At 43.3% G+C, this 15,195-nt stretch overlaps 1 protein-coding gene across 1 annotated transcript; it reads left to right on the forward strand.

Moving 5' to 3' along the window:
- The first annotated feature begins 2,510 nt into the window (after positions 1-2,510).
- Positions 2,511-9,554, forward strand: nrn1a (neuritin 1a). Its single transcript, XM_041184473.1, has 3 exons — positions 2,511-2,749; positions 5,821-5,965; positions 8,311-9,554. Exons 1-3 carry the CDS (start codon positions 2,695-2,697, stop codon positions 8,534-8,536), a joined length of 426 nt encoding a protein of 141 aa, XP_041040407.1. The 5' UTR covers positions 2,511-2,694; the 3' UTR covers positions 8,537-9,554.
- Positions 9,555-15,195: the final 5,641 nt, after the last annotated feature.

The following is a 15,195-nucleotide window of genomic DNA, read 5'->3' on the forward strand; positions in this document are numbered from 1 at the left end:
GAGTTATAAAGACAAAAAACTGCGGATGCTGGAAATCCAAAGAAAAACCAGAATTACCTGGAAAAACTCAGCAGGTCTGGCAGCATCGGCGGAGAAGAAAAGAGTTGACGTTTCGAGTCCTCATGACCCTTCAGCAGAACATGTGTAAAATGATTAGTTCAGTTCTGTCGAAGGGTCATGAGGACTCGAAACGTCAACTCTTTTCTTCTCCGCCGATGCTGCCAGACCTGCTGAGTTTTTCCAGGTAATTCTGGTTTTTGTTTTGTTCTGGAGTGTCCCGTTGTTTTTGTTTTCAAAAAATCTCTGCTTTCCTTGTCAAATGATGGTTTCGGGGTTGTTTTGGGACGCGGATCTGCGATCAGAACTCACCCATTCAATTCGCTTGATGGATTTTGAGACGATGGAACAGTTTGTAACAAAACACTCAAATATGAGGTAAGCGGGGGGTGACGAGTGCAGTCCGAGGGTGGACGTGCCACCCGCTGCCACAACCATGAGCGTGGCTGAAGGCTGGACAAGCCGTCCAGTCCCTCATTCGAACACACACACTCTGCAGACAAGATCAATGCTCCTTTCGATGTGTGGGTCACTCTCTACTGGACCGGTTTCAGAAGTTAAGAGGAATGTCCTAATCCCCGTGGTGAATCTAAATGTCACCCCCCACCCCCCCAACCCCCACCCCCCTCACACACACACACACACACACACACACACAAACAGGAAACCCAGGTCCGACTGGGACTTTGGGTAGTGGAAATCCTGGGATCAATAAACGGAAAAGCCAATTTCCCCGTCCAATCTCAGCACGCTGTGTTCTGGTTTATGGTTTAAACCGGAATTTCAATTGAGAGGAAAATGTATATTTAACGATTTCCTGAATTTGGTTACACTGCTGACCTGATGAACTCTTGCACACATCTCTCAGAAAAGAAATGCCTGCACTCCTTATTTTTGTGAATTGATGTTTACATTAATCCCGGCGGGAAGACTGACATTTAGCGCCTTAAGAGGGAATGGAGTCTGGTGGGCAAGTGAATAGTCCCTGGGACCTGAATACTGGGGGGGGGTGGGGGGAAGGTTATAAAGAGACAGGGCTCGGAGGAGAGATGCCCAAGCCTGGAATCAAGCATGTGCCTGCCAGCACTCAGGCGAGTGTTGTGTGAAGGGCGTGGGCGGCCTCTTTAACAGGTTGAGCGGCCGGGTTCCCTGTACGATTATTATTCTGTCCATCAGTTTGGCAGGGCTTAGAGATTCCAACTGACGTCAGGAGAGACTCCACTTTGAAGGAGCAGCCACAGGTTGACGTCATTCATTTCCCTAGTAATCCCACCGAGGAATAAATTATTTAAAAGGGCTTCAAAAAAAAAAGACAGAAAAAATAATACCCAGTTCTCAGCTTCCCCTTTCTCTAACGCCGGTCCATTGACAGCTCTATGGACAGCTTTCGTTTTATTCTCTCCACTCCCCCCACCCCACCCCCCGCCTCCCGGTTGAACAGTTCTGGAGAGGCGGATTTAGGAAGGGGGTGAGCAGACTGCTGCCTGATTTAGAGTCGAAGTTTTTTCTTTACACTCAAGCCCTCCTCTAACTGTCCCTCCTCTTCCCTTAGCCGAGCGTACACTTTACCAGGCATCTTTCAGAATCCAAGCGAACACTTTCGCCATCCGGGGGTTAATTTTGGATGCTACATGATTGATGAGGGATGTATTAATCCCCGGAGAGAAAGCATGGCAGAAGCCGGCACTGTAATTAATGAAGAGAAAGTACCGGATAAGTTTTGAAGTGGGGCTGACTATGCCTTTGTTTTTTACAGTCCTGGGACAAAATTACTTATATATATATATCTCTATATAGGCAGACACTGCCCCAGCACATCAAAAACAGCGGCTGTCTTACAGGCTTAGGGCAGTGGTTTAAAACACAAAAAACCTGAACGCCTCGGAGAGGTTAGACCTTAAGCTGATTAAAGGAATCCAAAAGTATGTGTTTAAATGTTCAACACTCGTTCGCCCCAGCCGATTGAGGAAGGGGTGAATCTACAGTCGAGATAAGCGCTGTACGCGATAGGTTGCTGTAGTCTAGTCACTCCGTTCGCTGCCTAGTGAGGCTTCCCAGAATCAAGCATTGCCTGCGATCATCTCCCTCCCTCCTTTGCCCCCTTCCCTTTCCCCACTCTGCTCCAGTGATCCTCACTCCATTCGGATTGAGCTATCGAGGGGTCAACTCCTCGCGTCCGCCACACCAACCACCCCAAACCCACCCCCCCCACCCCCCCACACCCCCTCCCCACAAACCAGCCTTCACCTCCCCCACCCACCCATCTCTTCTGATGGGAGTTTAAACGAGTGGCAGAGGGCGGGCGGGCGATGCTTTATATCCCCCCCTACATTAACGCACAGATCTGAATAATCCACAGCCTCTGATGGTTATAAATGGCGATCCTTCTGTTCCCTACCCCAGTAGGATTCAGTAAATGTAAGCCATACGTCAGGAGTGTGCGTGCCCTGCGAAGCTGAGCCTACACCCCCTCCCACTTCACTCAGACGGGAGTGAATCATTCCACCCCAGCTCCACTGTGCGGTTATACTTGTAGGAACTAACTTGTTGGCAATGTGCGATGTCCGGCCTTTCCCCACATTTTCACAGATAACCATTTGAAAGCCTTCAGTCTCCAATGGTTCTACTCAATGTAGGATGGGACTTACGTTGAACGGAGTGTACCTTGCACTTACTCTCGCTGTACAGCTCGGTGAGTTAAGTCATAATACTTGATCCATTCATTTTTATGCACCAGGTGCAGCCCTGAGTCGGTTTGACTATCCGCGTTGATCCTGACCTGCTGCGGTGCCCCAGTGCTGAGATTCAGCCCAGAATGTTGCTTCGCTCTGGTTTCACATGAAACCGTCTTTAATGCGAGATGGGGGTGAGATGAGGGGTGCTCTTTGACGCAGCATTCGGGTTAGTCTCAAACCATTTCCCCCTGTCGCCGGGACAAGATACAGGATTTCTGATGCCGGGGTGTGGGGGAAACAGCGCTCGTCCATTCTTCGTTTATTTAATGTTTTTTAAACTTTCTGTCAGTGATAAACGCGCCGCTATCATCGTCTGATAACGGGAGGGGGGGTGGAATATCAGACGTGGGTTGAAAATTAATAAAACTGCTCTCCGCAGTTCCTCTCTCTCCCTCTCTCTCTCGGCAGCTTGTGCAAATATAGCGACACGAATCTGTCAACTTCTTAAATGGGGGGGGGGGGGGGGAAGGTATCTGATCAAAGGGGGAAACTCGAGTTTTCAGCCGCCGATGGATTCAGAGCAGCAGCGTTACCGAGGGACTCGAACCCGAGCCGCCGACATTCCGCCAGTGTTACCCTGTACCCAACCTCCGCCCCATTCAAATACCACCCACACTTAGAGCCAGTGAAGTCCACAGCCCCCGTAGTTAGATTCATAACCACCTTCGGCTCATATTTATTAACGGTTATTTTGAAAGGTGTGTGTAAAATGTTATGTGGAAAATATATTCGTCGACTGTTTTCACCCCCTCCCTCCCCTCCCCTCTAATTGCAGCGATTCTATATATACATATATATATATATAACCGATTATATATCGGTTAACATCGTCACCCAACTATTTCCCAGATATTAGAAAAGGTAATTGGATTAATTCGTTGCTGTTTTCACTGCGGTTTTAAATAGCTAGAAATTGTAAACCCATGAACGCGGCAGGAAGAAATCATTGACGGTGCTGGATGAGGCACCGGCGCTCCCTCACCCAGCCAGAAACTGGTTACAGAGCCCGATTCTAAAACGAAACCCACGGCTGAGAATCCGCAATTTGACCTCGAGGAGCAAACGATAGCGGGAACCGGAGTGGGGTGGAATAAAGAGTTTACCTTCTAAAATGCAACGCCGCAAAATAAGCGCGACTTTCGTTCGTTCAAGAAGGAGGGGACAATTAACGTTGTTAAGTGGATAGGTTGAGAATTTTGAGAGCAAGCGTGATAAACAAATTCCCCTGAACACGTAAATGTAGTAATAATTCGCCTGTCACTGCACCATCACCGGGATATAGCGGCGTCTTCGGCTTTTCCTCACCGCAGCACTTCTCGTATGGATTTTACTTTCGACCGAATAATGGCTCTATTGCACTGTTTTTAAGAGAGAGAGAGGTGGTTGATAACCGCCTGGGCGTTTTAATGCCCTTTAATAAGCACCGCATTAATGATTTACCCATTAAAATACAATGTCAGTAAATGCATTTTAGTGCACTAAGAATTGACAGAGCAAGCCTCAGATCCACTGTCAATTTTAGCTGGGACTGTAACAAATACATATGATGTGGTGTTCCAGCGAATTTTGAAGACGGAGATTAGTTTTGTTAAAATTAATTATCTCCTTTATTTGCTTACGCTTTTCATTGGACAATTCGCTGACCAAAATTGTTAGGTTATACAATTTAAATCAAAAAGAATAGTGTTAGTTAAAATATTTATCTCCAACCCTTAAAATCCAATTAAAAATCATGCTGTAAATGGGTGCTGCACGCTAAAACAATTATGAAGGCTCATTTTCAAAATGTCATCGGCGCTTCTAATTGGGAGCAGATTATTAGAGGAAAATGCCACGAGCCGGCTGTAAAAAGCACCCGATGCTTTGAAAGCTGCTACAGTATCTCCGGGCCTCTCCCGAATCTGCTTCTTGTTAAACCGGCTCCATCCACAAAGCCACCAGCTGATTATTAGGCAAGATATTGCAGCGCCATATGGTGCTAGATTTACTCTTGTTAGCTTCGCTCTTATTAGCGTGGCGCATTTGGTCAGGACCCATGGAGTGATCAATTAGGCCAACACAGCCTAATTCCCCAACACTTAACGACAAGGTTGATAGGAAGAAATAACATGTACATGGTTCCGCTCGCAAATTCCGACCACTCACCCGTAAATCCAATTGAACTTCGAATGAAAATCAATTGAGTGTGATCTGACCAACCAAGCAGAAAAGGGACAAATAAGAAGTGGACAGTTTTTTAAAAAAAAACGATGTAGAGGATTCCGAGAATCAGAGACAAAAGTATTCGAACCTCCCCGATTTAAACCCCAGAAGTTGTGAAAATGCAACTGTCACGCATTAAGCACCGTGTCTTTACAGCTAATATCTGGAGCTTTGTCCGTCCGCCGGCCGCTAAGCAGAAGCCAGAGGCAAGCATCTTAGGCCAAAGCAGCCGCAACAAAACGCCAAACAACGAAGGGCAAGGTCTCTACACATAAACCTTCCAATTAAGTTCGCAAAAATAAAGGTTAGAAAACGAATTTCGCCTGAAAGTAAAATTCAGGGGACTGCAGGCCTTGTGCAGGTGACAGATTGGAAGGGGGAGGGGGGGGGGGTGACACTCGTGCCAACTGGCGCATTGTAAGAACATGGAAGAAAGTGTTTAAAAATAGTCTTCAAACACACAGGGAATGTTACTTAGTCTAAAATTAATAGACTCGCTTCCGTTATTGTCTAACCGAATAGGGGGGAGGAACATAGCCCGTTTCTGGTAAAAGGAGCTCTAGGACTGTTTAAAAATTATATATATATATATTTATACATTTATACATATATATATATCAACATTATATATAATTATATATAAATATTACATATATATGCATACATGTAGCATATTGCAGATGAAAACCATTAGTTTGAAAAACACCTGAAATGAAAGCAACAATTTATTCTGATGTGTTTTAAGGATCAGTTGCCTTATTTTTCATGATAAAATAATATTAATTACAACATTTTATTATCACTATTTTAATTATTCTTCCTCTAGCTTATCTGTTCCATACTGTGCGAGCCGCGGGGAAGTGCGATGCAGTATTTAAAGGGTTCTCCGATTGTTTGCTAAAGCTGGGGGACAACGTGGCGAACTACCAGCAAGACATGGACGATAAGCAGAACGTGAAAACCATCTGCGCGTAAGTACGGCACCAATCTCCACACGTACACTCGCACACTTTCACACTCCCACGTGGACACTCAGACCAGGAATATCAGCTCATTCACCGTCTGCCTCGTGCACCACTCTCCCACATGGTCTCTTACACTCACTTGCTGAACCTCACCACCAACACCCCCTGACACACACACACACACACACACACCCTCCCCCTCACGCACCCAGCTTGTCCCGCTCCCTCCCAACACAACCTCTTTGCGCTCACATATTGGTGCGTTTTCAACATCTGTACAGGCAAGGACACACATCCACGCATAGGCAAGGGAACTTCACACCATCTACTACTTGGGTTTCGTCAGAGGGTAGAGGCAAATTCGAGGTTGCAAGCTTATAAATGCATAGATGCATATGCACATTTTCCCCAGCTATACATAAATAATATACAATGCATATAACCACGCCTATTATCTACATTGTACAATGATAAATATATAGACGCATTTGCACATATTCCTCAGCTACATATGTATATATAATATATAATACATATCTAACCACGCCTATTATCCACATTACACAATGATAAATGTATAGATGCATTTGCACATATTCCTCAAATACATAAGTATATATAATATATAATACATATATAACCACGCATATTACCCACATTATCCAATAATAAATGTGTAGATGCGGTTGCACATAACCCTCAACTATATATGTATATATAATACATAAATAACCACGCATATTATCCACATTATACAATTCATGCCAGCAAGCCATGGGCTGTAAAGAGTAATAGGAATATGTAATTAAATCTCTCTCCCTCTCTCTCGATTTACAAATATGAGCACAAGAATATTTACACTGTACAGAAATGCATACCACAGACAATGCGTTTTTATAGGGATTACAGAATTATTAATATTTGTTGTGGGTTCGTGCTGATTCTTCACTTGCTTTCACGACACTGGATATACAGCTGTGTACACAGACAGGGAGCAGTATTTAAAATCCGCATTTCATCATTGAACAGAAAATAGAGATGAATGAAGAACTGCGTAAAGCTTATTTGAAAAGTCCTGCCTTACCTATTTAACGTTTTATAAAATTGCAATTGTTTTCTTTCTCGTTGGTACACATGTTATGGTTGCGGTTTATAACGGTGGCTTGAATAGATATTAAATTGGTTTCCATTAAGAATCTTTGTTGGTAGTAAATGCAATTCTCCTTTTAAATGGCCCATAACATACTGTGTTGTGATAACGTTACGGACGATGCAGATACATAAATAGGGGCAAGTGAACACAGTGTAATCGGCTAAATAGAAAGCTTTGGAAATTTGTTCTGTCGTGAGCTGAAGTGCTGAATTATTCGCTGCAATACAGCACACCATAACTGCTGTCTTAAGGTTCCATACAGTTAATATTCATTGCGAAGCGATAGTAACTCAGCAGAACTCCGCTGCTGCATTTTATTGCGTGGTAACTATTTAATAAACCGCTCAACATATTATTCACATTGAAAACTCTATTTCTTTATATTCGGGATTTTGATCTCCGCTTGCTTCCTGTGGCTGGTTAAAGCCTCTGTTCTGTAAAGAGAGAGCGAGAGCCGGGGGAGATCAGAAATGATTCCGTTTTCCTCTGGGACATGCAATTAGGGTAAAATTACTACAAAAAGGAAGGCCTTGGCATCTCAATATCTCATTATTCATCACATATGCACAAAACAAAGGCGGCTGCTGGCATTTTACAGTGTTCATGAAATAAGCTCGGCCATTGCAAAGCAACCCAAAAGCGATTGTCATCTATGCATTAAATGGTTTTATCGTTTCAAATCTGTACAAAGGAAAGCAAATCGTTATAAAATTGGACAGTCAGATCTGTTGATCAACTGCGTATAAAATATTAGAGCTGCTGTGTGTGTGGGGGCCGATTTCCCTAAAAAAGATTATCTTCTCTTATTAACCGAAACATCCGTAAAGCTTACAGTGAGCTAGGGTTGAGGGAAATTGTGGGCGCAGCACAGTGAACATTGGTGCAGTCACAGTGCGAGGAACTGTTCAGAAAAAAAGAGAAAATGTGCCGATTGCAATAGTCGGTGACAAATGACATTTATGCCACTTAATGATGATTAAAACACATCTTGCTCACCAAACGAGTTGGAAAGTTTGAGGTGGGGGGAGGGGGGGTGGGGGTGGAGAATGGCAAATTATTGTTGGGGTGGTGGTGGGGGGAAGGATTTCATACGTGAACCAGATAATGTGTCTTTAACAGTGTGGGTTATCATTTTATTGAATTGCCTCAATGTCTTACGCATTTTATTTGTATGTTTGAATTCATTCACCCACGACAGATACTGGAACGATTTTCACGCATGCGCTACGACTGCCATCGCAGACTGTCAAGATGGAGCAACGGATGTTTGGGAAAAACTCAAAGAAGATTCCAAAAACCTGGATTTCGAAGGCAGTTTGTTTGATCTGTGCGAAAGGAATAACTCTGCAGACGCCATGGTTCCCCAGTGTTTCACCCTCGTTGTTTTAACATTGTCCGCCTTACTGACCTGGATTCTAATCTAGAAACGTACACAACAGCATTTAAAGAAAATACAGACACACACACACATACACACACAAACTAACACACACACACACACACACACGCACCTCCATATGGTGTGGATTTTGCAAACCATTTCAGAATTACGGGACCTTGTGATTCATCAGTGACCCCAGAAGGTCTGTGGTTAGGACTGGAAATATCTCATTTTCTTTTGGTTTTACACAAAAAGCGGTTTTCGTGTTATTTGCCAAAATGTTACCGAGCAGCGGCAAACCTCGCAAGGCTCCGCCTCAAACTCAACAGAAACCATCTCAAGATGCCAACTAGAACCACAAGAGTTCGGTTCAAACTCAGGAACGGCCTCGGGCCGAACGTTATAAAATGTTATGGGTCCTTCGGAGGGAGAGAGAAAAAGAGGGAGAGAGAAAGCAAAAAGATGTCCACTCTCTTGTGTGATTCTTGGCTGAATAAACACCTTCCTTCCGTTCTTACTGCCATCACCCAGTGCGTATTCAAGTCCAGAGCTTTTATCATTTCGGAACTCGCATTGTGACCAGACAACTATGGCATCGTCTTTCCAAAATACAAACCCGAATCATAATGGTAAAACTCTCCGGAAAATCGCAAAATCGTTTCGTACCGTAAAGATATATTGTCATCCTCACAAGCTTTTTTTTTTGTTCTTTATTTTAAATATATATATATGATATATATGCTCACTTATTTTTGGATGTTGCGCAGCAGAATAGATCACAAAGGGTCTTAAATGTATCTCAAACGAAACAGTATGAGAACCAATCATTATTTTAGAAATTAACAAAAAGATTACTCTCAAACGCAAACTGGCAAAAAATGAATATAGCTACATATCCAGAAATAAATATATATATGAGTTTTTGTGTTTGAAATGAGTGTCGCTTGATGTTTGAGCGAAAAATTAGACAATATAAAATGATATAAGATGTTAAAACTTGCTAGAATATGGTTATAAAGCTCCTGTTGTACGATTTGTATTAAAATTATGACTTAAAAATATCTAAACCCCAGGCTCTGCTTGTTATACTTCCAGCATCAGATTGATCCTTTCATAATTAATAAGGCAGGATACTCAAACAGTGCCCTGGCTAGAATCGATCCGAGACAAGAAATCGTTCTAAGGTTTCCCATTTTTAGTCTACCCAAGTCTTCAGTTTAAAACAGATATAAAATTGGGGGGAGGGGTGAGGGGTGATATTAGTGGAAAGAGGGACGCCGACAGAGCATCTAATAGAAGGAACAGTTTGAGCTGTAATACATGGCGAGAAAGGTCAGTAGCTGATTTATTGGACACGTTCTCACTCAAATGGAGACAGTGGTTGAGCCCCTCAGATCAATTCATTCACCGCTCCTCGTAGGCGTTTTGACCACTTCCCAAATTGGAATACTGTGCCCGCTAATGGAATATTTCTCCCGAAACAAGCCGTTGAAAATTTAATGCGCTAGCTAAGCGAAATTTCCAGCCGTTCATAAATCACGAAAAGTCGGTGGTAACCCGATTTGCACGGGCACCCGATTAGCTCAGCAACAACGGAGGCCTCCGCTTGCTCATGCGAGCAGAGGGTCGGGGGTCGGATCCTGATCAGGAATGCACGTCTTAGTCTTGAAGGGCCGGGGGGTGATTTTCCTCAAACTGTGCGAGATGTTTAAATGGGAGGAGGAAGAGGAGGAGGGGGGGGGGCGGAGTTGGGATTACAGCGTCGCCTTTATTTCAATTTGCAGAAGTGTTTGGTGGAATGGAGCTAAACAATAACCTGACCCCCGAATCCAAGTCGCGCTCAGGTCTGGAGCAAAACACAAAATGTAACAGCGTTTAACAGGCACAAGAAATCCCAACAAGTCAGTGTAGATTAAATAAACCCACTCACCATGTTCCAAATTGTGAGTGATTTAGGTTAAAATTACATTTTTAAAAATCAAAACACAAGACATTATAAAATCCCCTTTAAAAATATTTTTAAAATTGAGGGTTTTTAAAAATTTTATTGGACCCACAAAGGCGGGAATGTTGAATTCGGTTGTGGTAAAACGGCAATTTGTTTTTTTTTAAATTATAGGGAATTAGATTCTTCATCTTTAATCTGGAACAAAGTGGCTTCTTTAACTGGGTGTGTATTATATGCTGACTCCCCTTAGAACTTCACCCTTTTATGACAGATGAAGGCAGGATTCATGGCGGGCAGCTCGCTGTGCTACCTTTAGACTAGCCCCCTTCAAAGGCTGCAGCATGTTTCCTGAGTCCAACAGCTACAATGCAAGGGGTAACTGGTCGATTCTAATCGGATTGTCTGTTTTTTTTTAAAAAAAAAAGGCAGGTGTGCGGGGTGGGGGGGGGAGCTGAGAAAAAAATATTAAAACCATTTTAGACAGCGCTCTGCATTAAATCCAGTGAATCGTTTAGCGTTAACCACGACAGTACACGGATGTGATTAAATCCAGTTGATTTTTAAATCGGTAATTTTGAAAGTAGGGGCTAAAATTTCTATAGAACGACACTGTTAAAAAATAATCTAAGTGACTGAAAGGAACATTAGGTAAAAACACTCGCTAAAATGTCGTGAAACCTCCGAAATTAATTTAATCCAAATGTTAGATCGACATAGCGATAAAGGATTGATAAATGCATGTTACTGATACATATGTAATATATATATATAAATGACAAGCTCAGTTAACGAGGGGTTTTTTTGGCCAGGGCTGAGCTGCAGTGAGATCTGCGATTGAGATGAAGTTAGCAGTGTTGCCAACCCCACCTGGGAGTCTGATTATTTTGATTTCGCGCGGATCGTTCCAAACCCCCTCTTTTTAAAAAAAAAATCCCCGAGCGCTTAATCTCGGCGACTTTTCCAGGCTTCTTCCCCACCCCTCCCTACAACCGACTCCAGAGGAGGCCGGTGAGAATGAAAGTTACCCCGGGGGGGGGGGGGAGGAGGGAGAAGGCACAGGGGTACCGGCAGGAGCTCCAGCCAGTCAGTCAGTCAGGAGGGCTTCTCCCCATGCAGCAGCAGCTCAGCCACACGGCCTGGTTACTGTCAGAATTCCCTGTCCCCCTCCCCGGGCTCCGAGCGAAACCAAAGCCCGCCCTTCAAGAGAAAGAGGAGATGAAATCCGAAGCACACCGACCCTATCCTAAATCCCGTAGCGCCGCGCACAAAGCGTTAGCTACTCCAATCCCCCATCAACCACCACCAACCACCCCCGCCCAAGTTCACTTTATTGCAGGAGGAAGAATTGTTTTAATCCTCAACATGTGTTATCTCGATACCAGTGTCATCGTGAAGCATATTTTAAGTTAGTCCGGGTGAATCGCGCTCTGAGCCATTATTTTCATGCACTGCATTTAACATTTTGGTTAAGGCTTGTCAGAGGAGATGTCAGTGCAGTGTTCGAGCCTCTAATTGTCTCTTAAGTATTAGTTTGGAAGCAGAAAGACGATAGTTTTTTTTTTCCCTTGAATTACGGGTACAGTGCAGAACGGGCGCGGATATACATGGAGAAGAGTGATTTCATGATCAATGTTTCATGGTTAGTTCTACGGGAGGGGGGGTGGGGGTGGAAATTGCATCGTTACCTAGGCAACCACCGCGGGGAGGAGCCTGATGGACAGCTTCAGGTGTGCCAATATGAACAGAAACCAGCAAAAGGGGGTTAGACAGATGCAAAGCAAAAGAGAGAGAGAGACCCACAAGAAGTAAACTAAACCGTTGCTGCTGAGGAAGCGAATTTTCCCCTTTGGGCTTTTAACGCAATTTAAATGCATTCACTTTTGTAGAATTTTCACCCGCAAAGTGCAATAGAATCTCTTCCCCGTGCCTTTTAATCGCAGCTAATTTTTTTTTCCGTGATCTGTGAGGGAACTATTTATAGAGTTCCCTCCCGCTGTGCGGTACAGCAGCCGCCATGCGTTAAACGTGACTGCTGGTGCTTTGGATCGGATGAGCTGCGAGCTGCTGTGTGAGATCACAGCATAAAACAGCTACACGTGTGAAAACGTGTTTCTTTCGGGTTCTGCTCATTTCAGACAGAGGCGTGTAGAGTCAGCTGGCATTCAATTAACTTCTCGTACAATGCCGTGACCGCCGAAGCGCTCCGTTTAATGTTGTTTATTTTTTTAAAGGCAATTGGCATTTTAAAATCTTGACATAGTCGGGGCTTGACGTTTCATATCAAAGACATTATTTTCAGGTATGCGTAAAGGTTAAGTTTTCTTTTATTAGTCTAAAACAGCAATATGCACACAAACAGATCTACACTCAGTAAGTAGCTACTGAAGTCACGCATTCGCCACATTAAAATTAACATTATTAATACGGGGTGTAATTTTTTTTAAAATGTTGATCATGAAATCTATTTTGCAAAATCTACTTTGCAGTATTACAAGTCAAAAACGTGAGTTTGCACGACTGACTCGCGGAAATCGCTAGAGAAGTAGGGCCGTTTATCTTAGTAAACTCGACATAATTGCCCGAAATAATTCTTTACAAGTTGCCTAAATTCTGCGAGAGCGCGTCGGAACATTCCCCCAAATGTTGTGCACTTTCAGCTATCTTAAACCAAACACCTTACGAAGCTAACCTCGACACGTCTTTAAATAGAGTTAGAAATCGTGTTTGTGATAGGTTCTCCCCGCCCCCCAAATATTTAGACGTCCATGTTTAAGGCATGAAGTTGCACAGAAGCCAGAGCTGCGTTGTAATGTTCTCGTCCGTTCCATCCCCGTGCAGACTGTTTCTAACGTTAGATCTCCCGTACTTTCCCGTTCGGGTAGTTTCCGGTTCGATAGCTGGAACAGCGTATCGAAATGCAGCGCCTGCCTATCCGTTATGAGCGCACACTCTCGTTTAACTGCTTGGAATCGCTTTAACAGCGCCTAATGTCTGCCCCGGCACACGTTCAGTTCGAGCGGAAAAATGCCATTGTGTTTTAATGCTCACCTCAGAAACTGCCGCAAAACAGTTAGGGCCATTGAACAAGTTAAATTGGCACCAATACCTGGAGCTTTAGGGTTGTGGAAATAAATTGCAAATTCCATTGATGTGTCTAATAGAACAATAATCAAAACAAAACAAAAAAATAGTTACCTCAATTTAATAAACGAAAGGCAATTGGCAGAACGTGAGGTTTTGCCGCAGTCATTAATATATGATGAATTGTTTACTCACTTCTCTGGTTCTCCTTCTGTTTTCGGGTATTATATCGCATCGCAGTAATATATGTTTTATTTCGTAATATTAGCTCTTGTGCGAACAAAAGCGAAGTGAATTCAATGTGTTAACAGATGATTCTGATTAATTGCTTGCAGCCCATCAAAGTGGAGCTGATGCCTTTTATTCCTGTTTCATGTAACCCCTGTGCCCAGAATCACTCCTGAACGAACCTGTGCAAAACGTGTCGTGATTGTAATGCCTGATGTATTTTAAAGAACAGCGATTTATTTATGATCATTTTTTTCATTTCTATTTTTTCTTAATTGTTGCTGGACCGTTGTAATAAAACGTGGCAGCGTTACCTTGGCTTCCAAGGGATGAATGTCTGCAAACGTGAGAGGAGCAGGAGGGAGGTCAGAGGGCAATGGCGGATCTCTGTTCGCAGCACCCTGGATGCTTGTACTTTATCATATTCTGTTACTGGGATGCGGAGAGTCTCAAAGGATCCATCGAAGAGAGATTGCAAGCCAATGACCTATCAGCGGTTTCGCGCCGCTCGTTCTATTGCAATAACATAAATAAATAAAAAAGGCAACTAGGGTGAAATTCGCACACGTGTGCCCTTTGCAAATCGCCCAGATGCACTCTTCTGCTAACCGTGTACCTAATGAAGATTTCACATGCATGGAACTTTTTATCTGCAGATTCACTCAGTGCTGCTGTGTAGGCATGTATTATCCATCCAGACCTGGGCAGTACGCTATCGACTGTTAACTGGACAATTATATTTCTGTAACCCTTTGTTCTCTACTAATAATAGAGGGGCGGAGCGGTGTGGGGTAGGGGAGAAACGAATCTATTGGGGATATAACATATCTGTCGTAAAGCCAGGTGTTTTTGGATTTGACTACATCATATACTTTCGTCCGCCTAGAATTATAAATAACGGTTTTTATTTAGTTTTTTTAATATATATATTAGTTGTGTCATTTTATTTGTATTTTGAGAAATGCATATACAGTATTTTCGAAAAGCAAAGACCTGTCTCCCTTTGTCTAGTTTCTTCTTCATCTTTCTTGCAGGAATAAAATAGTTATTTGTAATACACACTGAAGCATTTTTTTTTAAAAATAACCGTTTGTACGCAAGTACAGAGTTAATCAGCAAATGTCACTGTAGTTGGGAGTGGAACGTGACCACTCCACAGCTCCCACACTTCAGTGAGTGCCAATTGGAGGCTCTCACTCCAATTCAATTCATATTTTACATTTGATTGAATTCCCAGAACACTTTCTTGTTTCCGTTTTCCCTTCTCTTGCTACCTCTGCACCGTGCGGGGCTTTGATTGGTGTCAAGGGAATGTTGTAACAGGCGGAGCAAACCAAACCCCAACTGCAATTGGAATCAGCAACAGGAAGTGTCTGAACACATTGGCAATTGTTTTAGAGAAAATCACGCCGGCCAGTTTGCAACCTGCGTGGCAATTTCTTCGC

This window comes from Carcharodon carcharias, chromosome 3 (genome assembly GCF_017639515.1).
Source record: "Carcharodon carcharias isolate sCarCar2 chromosome 3, sCarCar2.pri, whole genome shotgun sequence".
Classification (NCBI taxonomy): Eukaryota; Metazoa; Chordata; class Chondrichthyes; order Lamniformes; family Lamnidae; genus Carcharodon; species Carcharodon carcharias.